This window comes from Nuphar pumila, chromosome 10, assembly GCF_984573655.1.
Source record: "Nuphar pumila chromosome 10, dmNupPumi1.hap1.1, whole genome shotgun sequence".
NCBI lineage: Eukaryota > Viridiplantae > Streptophyta > Magnoliopsida > Nymphaeales > Nymphaeaceae > Nuphar > Nuphar pumila.
The window spans coordinates 85,818,111-85,838,066 of NC_143258.1; the positions used below are offsets into that span (position 1 = coordinate 85,818,111).

At 38.6% G+C, this 19,956-nt stretch overlaps 1 protein-coding gene across 1 annotated transcript in view; it reads right to left on the reverse strand.

Annotated features, from left to right (window-relative positions):
* Positions 1-18,293, reverse strand: part of LOC149827173 (uncharacterized) — a 40,569-nt gene extending 22,276 nt beyond the window's left edge. Inside the window, exon 1 of the mRNA XM_090018456.1 lies at positions 17,542-18,293. Coding sequence (XP_089874582.1) covers positions 17,542-18,266 — 725 coding nt within the window. The 5' untranslated portion in view covers positions 18,267-18,293. The remainder of the gene's footprint in view (positions 1-17,541) is intronic.
* Positions 18,294-19,956: the final 1,663 nt, after the last annotated feature.

Here is a 19,956-nt window from a genome sequence, read left to right on the forward strand (position 1 = left end):
CTGTTTAAGTGTGATTCTCTGTCGTGATTTCCATACTTTCTTCCTACTTGCATTAGTTTGCAGAAGAAAAGGGGTTACCCAAGTGTGATCAAATGCCTTTTGTAAAGCCCCAACGTTTGTTAGGCTATCCTTGCAGCTGAAGCATGGCATTTTTAGGTTTTCATATGTATGGGTTTTTTGTTTGATTTTATTGATCAGGATTTTCTTCTTGATTATGATTTCTTCTTTGTTAAGTTTTTTTTTCATTGATTAGGGTTTCTTCTTCTTGATTCTTCTCTTATAAATCAAAGGACATTTGTTGGGCTTAAACAAAAAGAACAAAACGAACATAACCATTGTTTTGTTATGTTCTTTTTGTTTATTTCGTCCAACCCTGGAAAAGGGATCAAACATACCCTGGGCTTATTTCCTCAAGCTGGTTTGGCCTTAAAATGGCTAGAGAACTTAATGAATAGCAGGATAAGGATGATCGTGATGAACAACATAATGGTGATTGTGATTCAAGCACCATGTTTGATATCAAATTTGGGCTTATTTAATTTTTCTTAATTGCTTATGTTTTCATAAGTAACAGAAAAGCAATGGATCTCCAATCAGTTTCACACAACAGTGGCATTCTCAGTTTCACACAACACTTGACTGCATCAAACACTGTATCTTTGTTCAAGGCTAGATCCGGATCACAGAATTCACTGGTCCAGCCATCAAAATGCAAAAGTAGTTCAAATGAACTAGATCACAGATTCACAGGTCCCTAGCAACCCAGTTCACCATAATCAGTGAATCCATTTTCTTATTGCTGATGCAAAAGAATGAATCTACATTCAACGTCTGAGATCACTAGGTACTTAGTGAGTGGCAACCAAATCCAAATAAGATCAGGGGCGGAGCTGGGGGGGGCAGAACTGGGCAAATCTAAACAAAGACCCAAATGTTTTCTTCAATTTGTTCCTCTATTTCATATGACCCACATTAAAAGAACCTTTTTTCCAAGATTACTTTTTATTAAATGAATTGATGAAGACAGATTTTCGTTTTCAACTAATGAAGAAACTGAAAGACAGATGAGAATCAACCTAGAGAGAGAGAGTTCGATTCAAATATCACTGACCGAGGCTTGCTGAGGAACTCTGCAACTCACCGGAAGCCGACACTGAAGCCAACACCGAACGGCGGCGACCGTATCTGGATTCCGTCGGCGTCGTCGGCTGTTGCAAGCAGGGTGAGAGAGATGGGGGAGAAAGATAATACAATACGTAACAGGGGGCAGGGGCCCTGTTTTAAAACCCTGCCGGGTTTTGGATCCGGGTCAGGTCTGACCCGGGTCCGACCGGGTTTCTGAGGCAGGACTGGGCTATAGCCCAGTCCTGCCCCCCCCCAGCTCCGCCCCTGCTCCTAATAATAGATTGTTAACCAACACAGTGGTTTCGATGTGTTTATTGTCATCATCATGAATATTTTAGTTATTATAATAGTCACATTTATGATCTACAGAAGACGTGCCCCATTCTGTCCCATGATTTTGAAGTGCTTTATGATAGATCTGAACCATTAGATGTGGTTAGCATGCTCGATTTAGTGCGAATCAACTATTGGATCATGTTTTTTCGACAAAAAAATGTATTTTTATGAGCCTAAAAAACTGATACCTTCATAGCCATTGATTTTGGATCACCGAAAAACCTGTATACAAGTCAAATTCCGGTGATCCAAAAGCCGGTTTCCACTAAACAAAACCTATAGATTACATCTATGGTATTAGATTTAAGAAAAAATACCAAAAAAATTTGCAATTTTGATAGTGCAGAAAGGGGCAGAACGAGAAAGTGGGTAGCACCAATGCATATATATATATATATATATATATATATATATATATATATATATATATATATATATATATATATAATGGCAGCAGCCTAACCACTTTTGAGCCTGACCAAAACGGATGTGTGCTTTGCTTGCTTTTGCTTAAAAAACAACCTTTAGTTGGGCATATGCGTTCTACCACGTGCGCGCGAGGACGCTTCCATTCTGTCATGCTCAAAAAGGTCAAACAGCTACCCCCTAATATATATATATATATATATAGAAAGAGAGAGAGAGAGAGAGAGAGAGAGAGAGAGAGAGAGAGAGAGAGAGAGAGAGAGAGATGAACTAAGAATATCAACATTACGACAGGTTCAACAAACATTGAAACCGGCAAACAAAACACACAGGACCCAAACCGACAAAGAACACATAAGCCAAAAAAAAGGGCACAAAATACAAATAAAAAATAGAGGCGATCAATCTGGATCCGAGGGAGGCCTTAGCGGCAAGTGGTGCTGAAGATCAGGAAGACAGATGCGTAACGAGGCGTATACATCCGCTAGAATATAATTTACTAACTTGTTGAAATTAACCGGGATCTGCCTAAAAATAGCATTGTTGTGCGACATCCAAATAGCCCACCAAGAAGAAAGCAACCAATACTACAAGAAAATTGCCAATTAGCGCCGAATTTTTTTCGTCGCCAAGTTGCGGCGGATTAGCGAGAAAAACTAATCCGTCGCAAAGATTTGTAATATTGACAGATGTAGCGACGAAAGATTTTTCATCGCTACTTAGCGACGGCTTAGCGTCCGCCCATTTTTGTCGCAACACACAGGACGGTTAGCGACGGATTGGAAGACGAAAGTTTTTCCATCGCTAAGTAGCGAAGACGTCAGCGACGAAAATATTTCGTCGCTAACTGGTCATGTAAATTTACGATGGAGTTGCGACGGAATTAAGCTGTCTCGTGTAAATCCCTAATTAGAGCCCTTTTTCCTCTTTCCTGTTTCGTCTCACCCGCCCACCCGACGTAACCCTCTGCCGCCCGGTGCAGTCCACGGCCCGTCGGCCTCCGCCCGTCGCTCCTCGGTCCGCCGCCCAGCTCGTCACCCCCCGATCCGCCACCTGTCGCCCCCCGTTCCGCCTGGCCCGTCGCCCTGCTGCCTGATGCCATCCTCCGCCGCCCGACGCACTCCCCAGCCTACCGGCCGCCGCCCATCGCTCCCCGGTCAGCCGCCCGTCGCCCCCCGTTCCGCCGCCCCCCCCCCGCCTGCTGCAGGTAAATGCCTCTTTTGTTTTCCCCAGCAGGGGGGGGCGCCTGCCCCTTTTATTTTTTTTGGCAGGGTGACCCCCCTACCGCGTTTTGTTTTTTTCGACAAGGGGCGACCCCCTGTCACGTTTTGTTTTTTTGGCAGGGGGTCGACCCCCCCTGCCTTGTTGTTTTATTTGAGCAGGGGGGTCGACCCCCCCTGCCTCGTTGTTTTATTCGGGCAGGGGTTCGCCCCCCTGCTTTTCTGGCAGGGGGTCATCCTCCTGCCACTTTTTTTTTCCGGCAGTGGGGGGCCACCCCCTGCCTCATTTTTTTTTTCCGGCAGGGGATCGACCCCCTTGCCTCGTTGTTTTATTCGGGCAGGGGGTCGCCCCCCTGCCACTTTTTTTTTTTTCTGGCAGGGGGGCCAACCCTCTGCCTCATTTTTTTTTCGGCAGGGAGGGGCGACCTCTGCCTCATTTGTTTTGTCTGGCAGGGGTCGCCCCCATGCCTCATTTTTTTATTCGGGAAGGGGGTCGCCCTCCTGCTTTTCCGGCAGGGGGGCGATCTTGCCTCAGTTTTTTTTTTCGACAGGGTGTGACTTCATTTTAACACAGTGTCTCTTGCAGATTTCTCAACGAAACCCGCTTGTGCCCCGCCACCCATGGTAAGTAAGTGACAAAAACAATGCAAATCGGGTAAATACCCGTGGTGAGTAAGTGATGCAAGCGCATCACAACTTATTTAATTTATTGGATGTAACACTTTACTGTTCACACACTCACTTAGTTATTGATATCTAGGACTGCTTTGTTGGAGTTTGGAGATCATGCTGATCATGATTTTAATGTATGAGAATGAAAGTGTTCTTATTTTTGGAGTACGGATTCCATGCTAGGCATGGTAGTAGTTAGTGGGATATTGAAGTGTGTTTGTTGCAGGTACATATTTAACATTTTTTTGATATGAATGATTTCCATGTATTGCAATGTTTGTTGTGATTGTATCCATGCTTGCATGTAGTTACTTTCAATTTTATTATAACTTTCATGTGAAATTGTATAATGAAAGCATGCTTCAAATGAATGTATCGTGTTATGAATAGTTTGCACATGAAAATATTAAGTTATCAATGCATGCATAATAATTTTTGTGATTGTATGACATCATATATTGCATGATAAATTTGATATTTTCTTCATCATAGCATTCTGATGGTTCTCTTTTAACTGGTTAGGATACTATTGGTAACATCATACGACAAAATGACTACAAACCGTGAATGGATGTACCATAGGATAGTTGATAATGAGTTATCGCATAAATATATGGACGTTGTTGAAAGTTTTATTGAATTTACAATGGCAAGTGTCAGTACAGTGGATCCCACTGGTCGGATTAGGTGTCCCTGCAAGATTTGTAAGAATAATCAATTTGTAGAACCTCATGGCATTAAACATCACCTATATAGGAAGGGTTTTGTGAGTGATTATCAGAATTTGACATTTCATGGAGAAGAATTTAGAAACAATTTTGATGCACGGGTGAATGTGGTGCACGAAAATCCATATATGAATTTGATATTTGATGCCGTAGGAACAAAATTGGGTTCTGCTATGGGTCCTACTGATGTAAGAATTGCAGTAGATGAAGAATCACCAAATGATACAGCTAGTAGATTTTATGATTTACTTAAAGATGCTGATGAGCCACTTTGGAACGATTGCGAGAGTCACACTATCTTGTCTGCAGTTCTTCAACTAATGAATTTGAAGTCCGAGTATAATTTGAGTCAATCATGTTTTGACCGTTTGTGTATGATTGTGAAGAGTATGTTGCCCAACGATGAGAAATTGCCACAAAATTTTTATCGTGCGAAGGTTATGGTCAACGCTCTAGGTATGGGGTATAAAAAGATCAATGCTTGTCCAAATCACTGCATGTTGTATTTCAAGGATCAGGAAAACAATATATCATGCCCGTCATGTAGGCATCCTCGATTCAAGCCAAAGACAAGAGACAATGGTACCACGAGATCAAAAGAAGTTTCATACAAGTCGCTCGGCTACTTTCCTATCACTCCTAGATTGCAACGATTGTATATGTCTTCAGGGACCGCTAAACACATGAGATGGCATGCAAATAAAGTTTGACATGATGAAGACAAGATCATGCATCCTATTGACGCGGAAGCTTGGAAGCACTTTGATCATACTCATCAGAACTTCGCAATGGAAGTGAGAAATGTTAGACTCGGTCTATGTACAGATGGATTTAATCCATTTCGGGGTAGATCAACTCCATAATCATGCTGGCCAGTATTTGTAACTCCATACAACCTTCCACCAAGCTTGTGTATGAAGCGTCCAAATCTTTTCTTGTCTCTATTGATCCCTGGTCTGACTTCACCTGACCAAAATCTTGATGTATATTTAAGGCCATTGATTGATGAAATAAAAGTACTGTGGGATGACGGTGTTACCACGTATGATGCCCACAAAAAACAAAATTTCAATATGAAGGTCGTTGTTCTATGGACAATTAGTGACTTCCCTGCATATGATATGTTATCTGGTTGGAGCACACATGAGAGGTTGGCATGCCCGTACTGCATGGAGGATGCAAAAACTTTTAGATTGACACATGGAAGGAAGCCTTGCTGGTTTGAGTGTCATCGTCGATTTCTACCCAGCGACCATTCGTTACGACGACAAAGGAATGCGTTTTGAGTAGGCATAACTGAAATTGATGGTCCACCCACAAGATTGACTGACATAGAGATTTTAAGAAGATTGTGATACTTTCCAGATCTATTAAGAGATGCCCGTAGTCCGACGCCCTTCCTTAAATTTGGGAAGGATCATAATTGGACAAAGAAATCTATTTTTTGAGAACTACCATATTGGACGACCCTATTGATACGACATAATTTGGATGTGATGCATGTAGAGAAAAATGTGTTTGATAATATGTTCAATACAGTAATAATGTTAAAGGAAAAACAAAGGATAATCCAAAGGCCCGTATGGATTTAAAAGTAATATGTAAAAGACCAGAACTAGAACTTAAAGAGTATAATGGCAAAGTACTGAAACCAAAGGCAAGGTACGTGCTTGGACCTGATCAAATAAAGCAGGTATGTCAATGGTTAAGACAATTGAGATTTTCAGATGGATATGTCTCTAACATTGCTCGAGCTGTGAAGATTGACGATGGATAGTTATATGGGTTGAAGAGCCATGATTGTCATATCTTTATGCAACAGTTGATACCCCTTGCATTCTATGATATGTTAGACAAACCTATATGGGGGGTATTGTCTGAAGTCATAGTATCTCATGTAAAAAATCTCGGGGACTCTGTCATTACTACTGTGTGTCTGCTAGAAAAGATTTTTCTGCCAGCATTTTTTTATGTTATGGAACATTTGATCATACATTTGCCATATGAACTAAGAGTTGGTGGTCCTGTGCAATATCGATGGATGTACCCATTTGAAAGGTATATGTTTTCTTATATTTGTCTCTTCAATGACATATATTTTAAATTTGAAATATATATTTTTGACAGATGCATGTTTGACCTCAAAAAAAAGGTCCGTAATAAAGCAAGAGTAGAAGGCTCTATTTGTGAGGCGTACACTTTAGAAGAGATTTCAAATTTCTCATCTATGTACTATGAACCTCACATTCCAACACGTTACACATGCCCATCTCGTAACGATGATGAAGAACAAGTAACTGTAGCTGACAAGCTATCAATATTTCAACCACTTGGGCATGCATTTGGTAGTTGCCGATCAAGACTCTTGACAGATCGAGAGCAAGATGCAACACACATCTATATTCTTTTTAATTGCTCAGCGATCGACCCATACATCGAGTAAGTATATGTAGACGCAACATAATTCTAAATCCTTTTATGTTCTATACGTGCATACATAGTTCGATAATATAAGTATTTGTGGTTTGCAGACGATTTGATCTGGAGTTATGAAGAAAAATTTCACATCTCATTGATGCAGAAGTACAAAAAGAACGTGAAACTAAGTTTGTGGAGTGGTTGAAACAGTTGGTAAGGGCACTCACATAAATTGTGTACTTGTAAACAACACTAAGTTACTTAATTGGTCGTGATCACAATCATTGTTTATGTTTGTGTGTAGGTCCACCATGGTGATGTTAAAGAACAAGGAATATGTGATTTACAAAATGGTCCGACCAAAGTTGTGCAATGTTACAACAGGTACATCGTAAATGGTTATCGATTCCATACAAAAGATTACGGTATAAACAAATCAATGATGAATAGTGGCGCGTGTGTCAAGGGTAGCAACTACGGTGAAAATGAACATGATTACTACGGTGTTATAGAAGAAATAATGTAGTTGACTTAATTAGGCATAAATAATAGGGTAACTTTATTCAAGTGTCATTGGTTTGATCCAACTGCAACAAGAGTCAACAAAGTCTCAGGCATTGTGGAGGTGAATCATAAATCAAGGTTTGTAACATATGAATCATTCACATTAGCCTCGCAAGCTCAACAAGTTTATTATACTTCATATCCGAGTACAAAAAAGTCAGATAGAAATAAATGGTGGGCAGTTTGCAAGGTGAAGTCCAAACTATACCCTGAGTATGATCAGTTACAGGAAGACAAGTTAACTGAAGAGAGTGATTACTATCAATCAGATGATATCTATGACTTCTCTTATGGTCACGATGTTGCGCATGATATGCATGTCATATGTCCATTGGTCGATGAAACATTCATAGAAGAATGTGATCCAAATGATATAGCAAGTGGATGGGCAAACAACGAAGAAGATGATGAATAAGAAGAAGAAGAAGAAGAAGAAGAAAAAGAAGAAGAAGAAGAAGAAGAAGAAGAAGATGAAGAAGAAGAAGAATATGAAAGTCAAACAAGTGATGAGGAAGAATTCTCAAGCTAGTGAGCAAAATCTTGTAATACAAACCTCTATTTGAATGTATTGCAATACTTGATGTGAATGATTTGAATTATTTGAATGTATTGTAATACTTGATGTGAATGATTTGAATGTATTACAATACTTGATGTGAATGATTTGAATGTATTGCAATGATGTGAATGATTTGCAGGTATTCCAATGATTTGAATGTATTGTAATATTTGATTTGAATTATTTGAATGTATTGAAATGTATTGCATTGATGCGAATGATTTGAAACAATTTGAATGTATTGCATGACATTTTTTATTTGTTAGAATATGGTTCGTGGAGCTTACAGTGGTCGTTCATCTAGTAGTAGTCAGGCTCAGCCTTCATCTTCACGAGCTCCTTTGATAGGTATATCATTTAACTAATTGGATGCTTGATTAGTTGAAATACGCATTCAGAGAATTTCTAACGTATTTTTTTGCAGATAATGTTTCGCCTGTACATGACCCACCTGCACCAGTTGATCATACAAGTCAGGAGTCAACACAGGATGCAAAGTCTTCTCAGTCAGGCACAAGAAGGCTCATTCGAATAGTGTATATCGATAATCGACTGTAAGTATTTCATTTTCACTTATTGCATATCTTTTAAATATTGTATATTGATATTTACTGTGTACCAATTCATGTGCAGCATGAGGTTTGAGCCACAAGAAGTAGTACGCGATATTAGAAATTCACTTTTTAACATCTACCAGGATCGATCGCTCAATGAAAACAGTAACCAAAAGAGGTGATAGACAGATTGTTGTCCTCATTCATGGTATACAGTTGTTTGTCATAGTTAATGTGTTTCATATTTAATTTTTTGTTATAGTCATGTCTACTAACTTTCTGAAAATATATATAAGCTTCGAAACGCTTTGCGACTATGATAGAGGAACATCATGCAAGGAAGGTATGACAGAAGGTGGCTGCTAATCGATTTGCAGAAATGCTGCACAATATGAAGACTGCAGCAAAAAAAGCATCTGGCGGAATAGATGATCCACTATAGTGGAAGGGCCATGACCCTATTACTTTCAGGAGAGATTATTGGGATGGAATTTGCGACAAGTGGGCGAGAGATGCATTTCAAAACCGCTCAGTGAAGGCTGCACAAAATCGAGCAAAAATGCCTGAAGCCCATCTACACACAGGTGAATCTAGGACTTTAGGGAGCTGCCTGAAGAAAATGGTAACTCATCAATATATATATTGTCAATTTTATAAATATTGTTGCAAACCTGTTAACAAAATCTTTTATCATTTCACTTCGCAGGAAGCAGAAAAAGGAGGCATTGTGACATACAAGGATGTGTTTGTTGAAACACATAAACGTAAGATCACGGGACAATTTGTATCAGAGAAGGCGAGAACGACAATGGTATGCATTTATTGTCTTAATAATCATTATAATATACAAGTTATTATAAACATTGTAATTCTTAATTATTAATGCATACTGTAAACATTATTTTTTAGGAGGCATATGAGCAACAGATGGTAAAGTGATATGGCGATGACTCTACTCAGCATCCATCATTTGATCCTGCAGCATGGGTGACTGCAGCAGGTGAACCTAAAAAGGGTCGTGTGTTTGAGTTTGAGAGTAATATGAACACCTCACCAGTCGTTGCTTCCTCCAGTCACGGTTCATAGACTTCTCCCGTCGACATCAGCTCCAAGCATCCTATTTTTTTCGGTGATGATGTATGTCAGATCGTTAAGGACATAATGCGTGACTATTTCCATGAAACAATTGTCGACGTTCTCTGAGATGAGTTCAACAGTTTTTTGCAGAACAGGGGAACTTCGATTGTAGGTGCCTCTCAGGTATGAAAGTTTCATGTGATATATTGCATGTCGTTAGATTTCATATAACTTTGATTGCCTTAAGTTAGGTACATTGGATATAATTTATTTCAGTATATTTTGTTTAACAAGACTGAACTTTTATATAATATTTTAGCATAATATTTTTACTGCCTTTGAACACATATGAGCACGATAGAATCAGATATACAGTTTTTTTACTGCTGTAGATCACATATGAGCATGATAGAATCAACAAAACAGTTTTTTTACTGCTTTTAGAATACATATGAGCATGATTGACTCACATATAAAGTTTTTTAACTGCCTTAGAACACATATGAGCATGATAAAATCAGATATAGAGTTTTTTTTACTACCTTAGAACACATATGAGCATGATATAATCACATATATAGTTTTTTGTCTGCCTTAGAACACATATGAGGATGATAGAATCACATATATAGTTTTTTGTCTGCCTTAGAACACATATGAGCATGATAGAATCACATATAAAGTTTTTTGACTGCCTTAGAGCACATATGGGCATGATATAATCACATATACAAATTTTTTGACTGCCTTAGAGCACATATGAGCATGATTGAATCACATATAAAGTTTTTTGACTGCCTTAGAACACATATGAGCATGATAGAATCACATATAAAGTTTTTTTACTGCCTTAGAACACATATGAGCATGGTAGAATCACATATAGAGTTTTTTTGACTGCCTTAGAACACATATGAGCATGATATAATCACATATATAGTTTTTTGTCTGCCTTAGAACACATATGAGCATGATAAAATCACATATAAAGTTTTTTGAGTACCTTAGAGCACATATGAGCATGTTAGAATCGCATATACAGTTTTTTTGACTGCCTTTAGAGCTCATATGAGCATGATAGAATCACATATACAGTTTTTTGCCTGCCTTAGAACATATATGATCATCATAGAATCACATATAGAGTTTTTTTGACTGCCTTAGAACACATATGAGCATGATTGAATCACATATAAAGTTTTTTTACTCCCTTAGAACACATATGAGCATGGTAGAATCACATATACATTTTTTTTACTGCCTTAGAGCAAATATGAGCATGACTGAATCACATATAGTTTTTTTTACTGCCTTAAGAATACATATGAGCATGATAAAATCACATATATATTTTTTTTACTGCCTTTGAACACATATGAGCATGATAGAATCACATATGCAGTTTTTTTACTGCCTTAAAACACATATGAGGATGATAGAATCACATATAGAGTATAATTTATTTCAATATATTTTGTTTATCAATACTGACCTTTCTTTTCTTGTGTAGGTTCCTGGCGATAATCAACATAGTGGAGCTGAAGGGACAGATCAAGACAATGAACTAGAGGACGCACAAAATCTTGGCGATGATTAGATTCATGTGTTGAATTTATTCTACCTTTTTTTTGTTTCAAAATTATAAATGTTGAATTGTAAATAATAAGAACTTGCGAATTTTACAGTGAATCGATTAATTGTTTTAGTTTCCTTTTATATATATTTTGATGTGTACTTTGTTTTTTATTCACAGGAAATATAAATTGTATTATGAGAAAATTGTTCTCAATATTTAATTTTCAAATATTTTTTTTTAAATTTTTTCCTCATTCGCGATGAATTAGCGACGGATATATCTGTCACTAATTACTATTAACGATGAATGTAGTGATGGATTAGCGACGACTATGAATCGATCGTAAAATCGAAGTCGCCGCACAGTAACGACGGCCTTGCGACGGATTTTGCATTCGTTATTCCGTCGTAACTTAGCGAAGGAACTGGCGACAGATACATTTCGTCGCTACTTAGTGACGGACTGGGCGACAGATATATTCCGTCGCTAATTAGCGTAAAAAAATTTGTGATGAAAGTTATTCGACGCTAATCCATCGCTAAGATGTTTAGCGACGGATTAGCGATGAATTAGTGACGGATATAGGTCATCACTAATACACAGGATTCTTGTAGTGCAAGTTCTCCAAACGATCCGCCAACTTTTGCATCTATGAACTGGCTGGGGGCCCCACAAGAGGTCCACAACAAAAGACTCCTAGCGCACGCACATGACCGGCTTATTCCAGGTAACCTTAAAGATATTCTAAAAGACCTGGCATTCTCAAAATAAGTGCAGTGCAGATTCCTCAGCCCCCTCGTAGAGAGCACATTTACTCACAATACAAAAACCTATAGACTTGAGGAAGCTATCCGTCTGCACCCGATCTTGCAGAATAAGCTAAGCAAGAAAGCGCTTTCTCGGAGGAGGACCTTTGCCCCAGATAATACTCGTAGGGAATCGATTCACACCTGCCGGAATGAGAGAAAGGTAAAGGAGTCATTCGAGGTGATCACTTTATAAAGAAACTAGCTTTGAGCGATGTCGTCGCCCTCACCACCCCCACACAGCAGACCAAGCTTGAATCCACGATCTACGCAGATGCGAAAGGGGTGACCTAATCGCGCGCTGACCCCCAAACAAAGACTCCATCGATCCGTATTTAGCCAAAAGGAAGTTTGCAAGGGGACCCTAGTTGGTGTGCAAGCCAGCTTTGCATAACAACTAGAACAATACTTCTTAACCTAGAGTCCGAAATCCCCAACCCCCATCTATTCTGCAACAACCTTATATTGTCCCAACCCAAAAGGTGATGCTTTTTATTGTTACCTTGCTCAGACCACAGAAACCTGGTCAATAACCCAGAGAACTTCTTATTGATCCTCATAGGCATAAGGAACATAGACATAAAAAATCTGGCATCACATTTAAAACATGCTTGATGAGGGTAAGCCTGTCGACAATCGAAAGGTAGGAGGCTTGCCAGGTTGAAATCTTAGTCTGAACCTTTTAGAGAGTGGTGTTCCAAGCAACCGATGGAATACGTGAGAGCTGAAGCGGCAGACCAAGGTAGGAGAAAAACTTATCCGAAGTGGCGCACTGAAAGATCTTCTGACCGATGGTCTGCATATGCGGAGGAACATTGATCATGGAAATGCAACACTTATCATTGTTCGGCGAGAGGCCCGGCATCAATAGGAAAAAGAGGATGATGAGCTTGACTTTTAACATTTGTTGGATGGAGCCAACGCCAAAAATAATCATGTCATTGACGTAAGAATATTGCTCTGAAACTCTTGAACTCCTAGTAACTTAATAAAACCACACCTCCACGACCCTCTTGAATAAGACCACAATGCCTTTAGAAACGATGTTAAAAAGCAAAGGGGACAAGGGCATCCTTGTCGAATACCACGCTTGAGCTTGAACTGCTTACCATGGACCCTGTTAATCTGAATTTGGGATTGTGCATTATAGTGACCAACTCACGCACCCAACTAGAGAAGCGACGACAAAATTCAAAGTTCTCCAACATGTGAAAGAGGAAAGGTTAGTGCACTGAGTCATAAGCTTTGTGGAAGTCAAGCTTAAGAGTAAAGAACGACCTCTTGCTGGACTTGAGAGAGTGAACCACCTCTATGACCAGAATAAACGAATGTTGCAGCCGTCTATGGGGAATGAAGGCAAATTGAGCATATGAAAAAATACGATTAGCGACAGAACGCATCCTGGTAGCCAATACCTTGGCGATGATCTGGTAGATTCCCCCTAAGACAGAGATGGGATGGTACCGCGCTATGTCCATCGACGTAGCATCTTTCAGAATAAGAGATACAATGGACAGGTGATAGATAGATGGTAACCGACTGTTGCGGTGAAACTCAACGAACATACTCAGAATATCACCCTTAACGCACATCCAAAAGGTGCGATAGAAGTTCACAAGATAACCATCAAAACCAGGGGCTTTCCAACCGGATAAAGTTGTTACTGTCGCAAAGATTTTCTTTTCAGAAAAGGATACCTGCAAAGACTTGGATAACGCGTGGTCGATGCAACGAACAAATTCCATACCCATCGACCCACCGGCCGAGGGATTTCTGGCATAAAGCTTGATGAAGAAATCGATCATCGCTGGGAGAACGTGATCCCCATAATGGTAGACACCTTCAATGCCGATGGAAGGAATGACCTGCCTCTGATGCCTATGAGAGGCAACGAAATGGAAAAAGTGAGTATTTATGTCACCTGCTTTAAGCCAAATAGCACGTGACTGCTGCCCCCAGCGAATCTTCTCTTTCATGTACCACAACCATAATAGCAGAGTCAAATTTGCGGATCTAGCATTCAGACTGGCAATATCGGAGTTTGACAAGGAGGCCAAATCTGAGAGAAACTGATGGATCAACGACAGCTCGCGCCCCCAATCATTCAAATACTAAAATGCCTCAAGATAAGCCATGATTTAATTGCTCGAGACAAGCGGCGACACTTAACAACACAACGAGTAGCCGCCCTAGCTGCGGTGCACGAGCCACACCAAGATAGATGAACTACAGACTCAGAGAGAGAGAGAGAGAGTAGCTACCTTTTCATGATGGTTTTCAAGTTGTTTTTCCCAAATCTGACATTGCAAATGCATTCGGTATCGTCGATTTGATAGAAAACGATACTTGGATCCTATTTTTTCGATAAAAAATGATTTTTTAGGCCTTAAACATTTATGATATAAAAATTTTACATCGCCCATGTTTAAAACTGATAAAACCCTACAAGTGAATCAAAATTGAATAAAGCAATGGTCTATTCCAATAAAGCCAAACAAATAGAACACATTTGTATGGTTAGATTAGAGAAAAACATGGAAAAGACCCCTCAAAAGCCCCTAGGCTGCAGTAGTCACATATCGATGTAAGCAACTACTCTACTATATATATATATATATATGTGTGTGTGTGTGTGTGTGTGTGTGTGTGTGTGTGTGTAAGGTCCTATATGCTAACCACTTTTCTAGATAACCGTATAGCTAATCACACTTTCAAAGGGTTTTTTCATGTTTTTTTTAAATCTGACTGCTCGTGTTCTACATGCTTGCATCATCTTTTTTTGACATGCAGGTAGGTTTTTATAAGCTTTAAAAAATCGATGATTTAAGATTTTTTTAAATATTCAAGGCTTAAAAATCATGGTTTTTATAAAAAATGATCCAAGTGTTGTTTCCTCTTAAATTTGAACGCTTCTGGATGGACAAATTTATGTAAAACAAGAGCAAAACCCTTGTAAAGAGTAGTTAACTGGGCGTTTAGCTAGAAAAGTGGTTAGCAACTACCACCTCTCTCTCTCTCTCTATATATATATATATATATATATGTGTGTGTGTGTGTGTGTGTGTGTGGATTATAATTAGGGGGGGATGGGTTAAGATTTATCAGAGTCATTTGTATTTGCAAAGGACTTCACAAATGGGGCAGAAACTTTGTTTGAGTTTTTTCTCACATCTAACACCATAGATGTGATGTATATATTTCATTTAGTGAAAACTGACTTTTGAATCTCCAGAATCTGGCTTGTATACAGGTTTTTTCGACAATCCAAAAATCAAAGGCTATAAAGACATCAATTTGTCTAGACTTATAAAACCATAATTTTTTTGTCGAAAGAACATGATCCAAGAGTCGATTCCTACTAAATCGAGCATGTTGAACACATGAAGTTTGATTGTGTCAAAACAACTAATCATGAGATTCAAACTATTGTTGGAATAACCGTTTGTACCAAACATAAACCCTGTATAAATATATAAGGTGCTTCTATGGTGACACTTTTTTACCATAATTTATGGTGGTACACACTTGATTTACGGAAATCTGAGCTTCAAAAGCAAAATCCAACTTATGTATCATATTTAACATATTCTATTTGGTATTTTCATGAGTTAAAGTTGACTGAAATATGATATTTTATATTATTTTTAAATCACCCTTATTTTTATGAATTATGAATTGTCGATTTTCACTACTTAAAAAATGAATCTGATGATGTATTAGACATGATAAAATCATCTAAGAAAGAAAATAAACCATACTAAATATATTTGTATGGTTAGATATACCATTTGATGGCTACATCCATGCAAAGAGAGTGTACCACTTTATGGTGATACATAACCACCATATATATATATATATAATGTGCTCCTTAGGCCCTTTTTCATTAGGTCTCGTTAGGCCCCCTTCAAAGATGGCAGTTTTAATTTTTGTTTCTCACATCTAACACCATAAATGAGACCTATAGGTTTTGTTTAGTGGGAACTGGCTTTTGGATTGCCGAAATCTAACAAGTATACAAGTTTTTATGGTGATCCAAAATTAACGGCTATGAAGGTACTTTTTTTTTCCAGCTCATAAAAATATGTTTTCTTTGAAAAAACATGATCCATGAGTGGGTTCTTACTAAATAGAGCATGCTAAAGACATCTAAGGGTTCAGATCTATCACAAAATACTTAAAACCTATATGGCAGAACGAGAAATGTGGAATATATATAGAAAAAATGGTAGTTGTGCAGCTACCAGCACAAACACCAGGGCCATCCATCGTGGCTTTGATGGAAGCGGATCAGGTCATGCTGAACATGAGCGTTTTTGCTCATGCTGACATCGTGGCCATCCGATTTGCATTTTAAAAAGCACAAAAGTCAACAAAACCACGTGGCATTCATCCAAAATGCAAACAGACGGCCACGATGTCAGCATGAGCAAAACGCTCATGTTCAGCATTACCTGATCTGCGCCCGGCTTTGATGGACAAGCTACCAAAAAACGGGCAAAACACTGTTTTTGCAAGTTTTTTGCTTTTAGTGAGGAAACTGGAACCTTTAGAGGCGGAAAAAATCTGTAATTAAAGGCCCCAGTCCCAGCCTTTAATGACAGACTTCTGACCGCCACTAAAGGTTGCAGTTTTCGCTGGAACCTTTTACAGCGATCAGAAACTGCTATTAATTGTAAAAAAGTGGAAAAGTGTGTGGTTTTATATTTTTTTTGGCTAATTGTAAAAAAGTTACATATTCAAAAGTCGATTCTCACTAAATCGCTCATGCTAAACACATCTAATGGTTCAGATCTATCATAAAACACTTAAAACATATTGGGTAGAACGGGGCAAAACGAGAAATGAGGCCTAATATGTTCAGTTCTCTCTCTCTCTCTTTATATATATATATATATAAGAATGGGGATTGTGCTGCCCATGTTTTTTGTTAGGTCATGTTAGGTCCATCCAAAATTCATAGTTTTAGATGTTTTATGCTGTATCTGAGCCGTTGGATGCATTTATCATTGTTTATTCAATAAAAAACATATTTTTGATAAAGCTTGATTATGCTTAATTGTGTATTTTAAAGAGGTAAAAAAATCAATGGTTGATATTGTACTAAAATTTAATGACAAAATATTTACATTTTTACATGGAATCAGTTTGTAAGGAAGCTTGCTTCTTAATAAATAAGCAATGATAAACGATTCATATCTAACGTAAAACACCTAAAATTATTGTTTTTGGAAGGTCCTAACGCCACCTTTTGATTAGGAGATCATTGTATCTCGTTCTTTAAAAGCATCTGATCTGCATATGGCAGTGATTGGGCCAAGTACCTTGGCATGGTACTCAGCCGAGCACTGGTTATACTTTCCAGTGAGATGATGGTTTTCACACTGTAAGAGAGAGAGAGAGAGAGAGAGAGAGAGAGAGAGAGAGAGAGAGAGAGAGAGAGAGAGAGAGAGAGAGAGAGAGAGAGAGATGTTATGTACCCATTTGCATCGTTTTGGAGGTTGAATCCAGAGATTTCTGCAACTGCGCTCAAGGCCTTCCTCCACTTCTTTACCTCCTCTTTGTCACGTTCCTCTTGATGCTTCTTAAACGCAGTCTCAAATGGCCCGGTCTGGTGACGAATATCGGAAGGTTCTACATCAAAGAACACGGGAACAATTCTCTTCTTGCGATCATCCATCGTGGTTACCTCCACGATCTTGGTTATCTCCTGTAGGCACCACTTTGATTCCGCGTAGTGCTTGGAGAAGATGGGCACAAAGATCTTAGATTTCTGGATGTAACTGAGCAGCTCCTCGATCTTATGACCCTTCCCCAAATCCCTCTTGTCAATGAAGGCACGAATGCCCTTGTCTTCTAAGTCTTGATGGAGATGGCCTGTGAAACCCTTTCGAGTGTCCTGACCACTAAAGCTCAAAAACACATCGTACTCGTCGAATCTGCTTTCCGTTGGTGACTCTGATCGCGGTGGTAATGGCGACCACGGGATGATCAGCCCAAAAGACCATCTGAGTACTCGGAAGATGGCTTTGGCGATGGAGAATATGACCACGACGATCCCCCTGAAAATTCGTTGGAGTACTGGAAAGATGGCTTTGGCGATGTAGATGATGACAACGATCAGCATGAAAATCCATCTGAGCAATCGGAAGATGACTTTGAGGGTGGTGATGATGATGGAAAAGAACACAGGGATTACACGCATTTCTTGATGCCAAGAAGCGCCGTGCGGTGTGCTAAGTTGGATCTCCTCTCATCTTTCTTTCCATTTATATAAGGAAAGACAAAGAAACGCCAAAGAAGAATTGGGTCAAAAAATCGGCAGATAACATATGCATGTTTAGCTCGGTCTTAATTTTAGAAAAACCAGGTCAGAAAGAAAAAAGAAGGGCACGAGTATGAGAACCAACGTCACAAGGGCACGGTATTTTGAGTGTGTCCCTGGTAACACGACCGGACACATGCAGCCATTATGTTAATATTCTTAAAAAATTTCTTAAATATTTTTAATATTATTTCAAGAAAATTATATTTTTTTCTTTTAAAATATGAAAGAATAGTTTTTGGTCAAAAGACTGATGTATGCATTACTGAATCCGATTACCTAATTGAATTCGGAATTGAATAGGAGAATGCAATACCAACTAATTTCAGACATGATTGATATGTAATTATCCATATGTAATCCATTAATTATTAATTGGATGCTACTTTGTCTATCAAATCTGACAAGACAAATTCGGATCGGATGGACGTTTGGCTCCTATGAGATCATTTGTTAACCCTACCACCAAAACAGGCTAGGTTGAAAAGCGTATCTGTATGGATCTCTGTTACTTCTTGTAGGATCTGGACTTTGGGTATGGACCCGGACTCTGATACTGTTATTGTACACAAACCGGATCTTGAGCTGGAGCTGTTGTACACCTTACTTGGATCGAGCTGTTAGCCCATGGAAGAGCAATTCATTGCCCATCTGTGCCGTGAGATGTCAAGTGAAGGAGGCGTGGTCCAGTGGTTGGGGGCAAAACATGTTTAGAGTATTAATTATGAAAGCTATTTGTGAATAATTCAATTTCTTAGTCAATCTCTCAACGTTGTAAGTTTCACCATCGGCAAAGTTATGGTACGCAACAAAGCAAAAATCGGCAAAATATCGGCAGCTGAAAGATTGTAAGATAAGGAAAATTTCCCAAAAAACACACACACACACACACATATATATATATATATATATATATGAAAACAAGAGAAAATTTAATTAGTTCAGTGCCCAAAACTGCACTTCACATTTCGGGCTTTCCTAATATGCACCACTTCTTTCCTGAAAGCTACTGTCAAACAAGATTCTGCCTTTTCTATTTGCCTATTCAGCCAGGTTAAAACAATACCAAGTAAAATCTCCTTACAATTTGCACGAAACTTTCTTTTAGAAGCCTATTATTTGCCCTTTATTTAGAAAAATGAACCTACTGTTTCTGAATCTACTAATATATACTTCTCTTCTTTTTCTGTTTTTGGAAGGTGCCAAATAGGGGCCCACATTTAAATTATAAGTCAAATAACAACAATAACCTTCACAATAAAAAATTCAAAATATTTACCATTTTCTTCCTTATTGAGAATGAACGAGTGTTGTTCATTTTCAAAAAAGATTATAGGAAACTAAAGAAGAATCATGTTTTTCAATGTGATTAATGACGATGTTGGTGAGTCCCTTTTTAACAAATTTTCAGAAAATTGTAGTCTATATCAGGAATTTTATGAAGTTAGGCTCATTTTTAAAACTAACCGCTAAAGTTGTAGACAATGTGTCCAAACGAACTTTTATATTCTGCAAAAGCTTTGATTATGCAGATGGCTGACGACGATTAAGGTGGGAAGAAGAAGGCTGA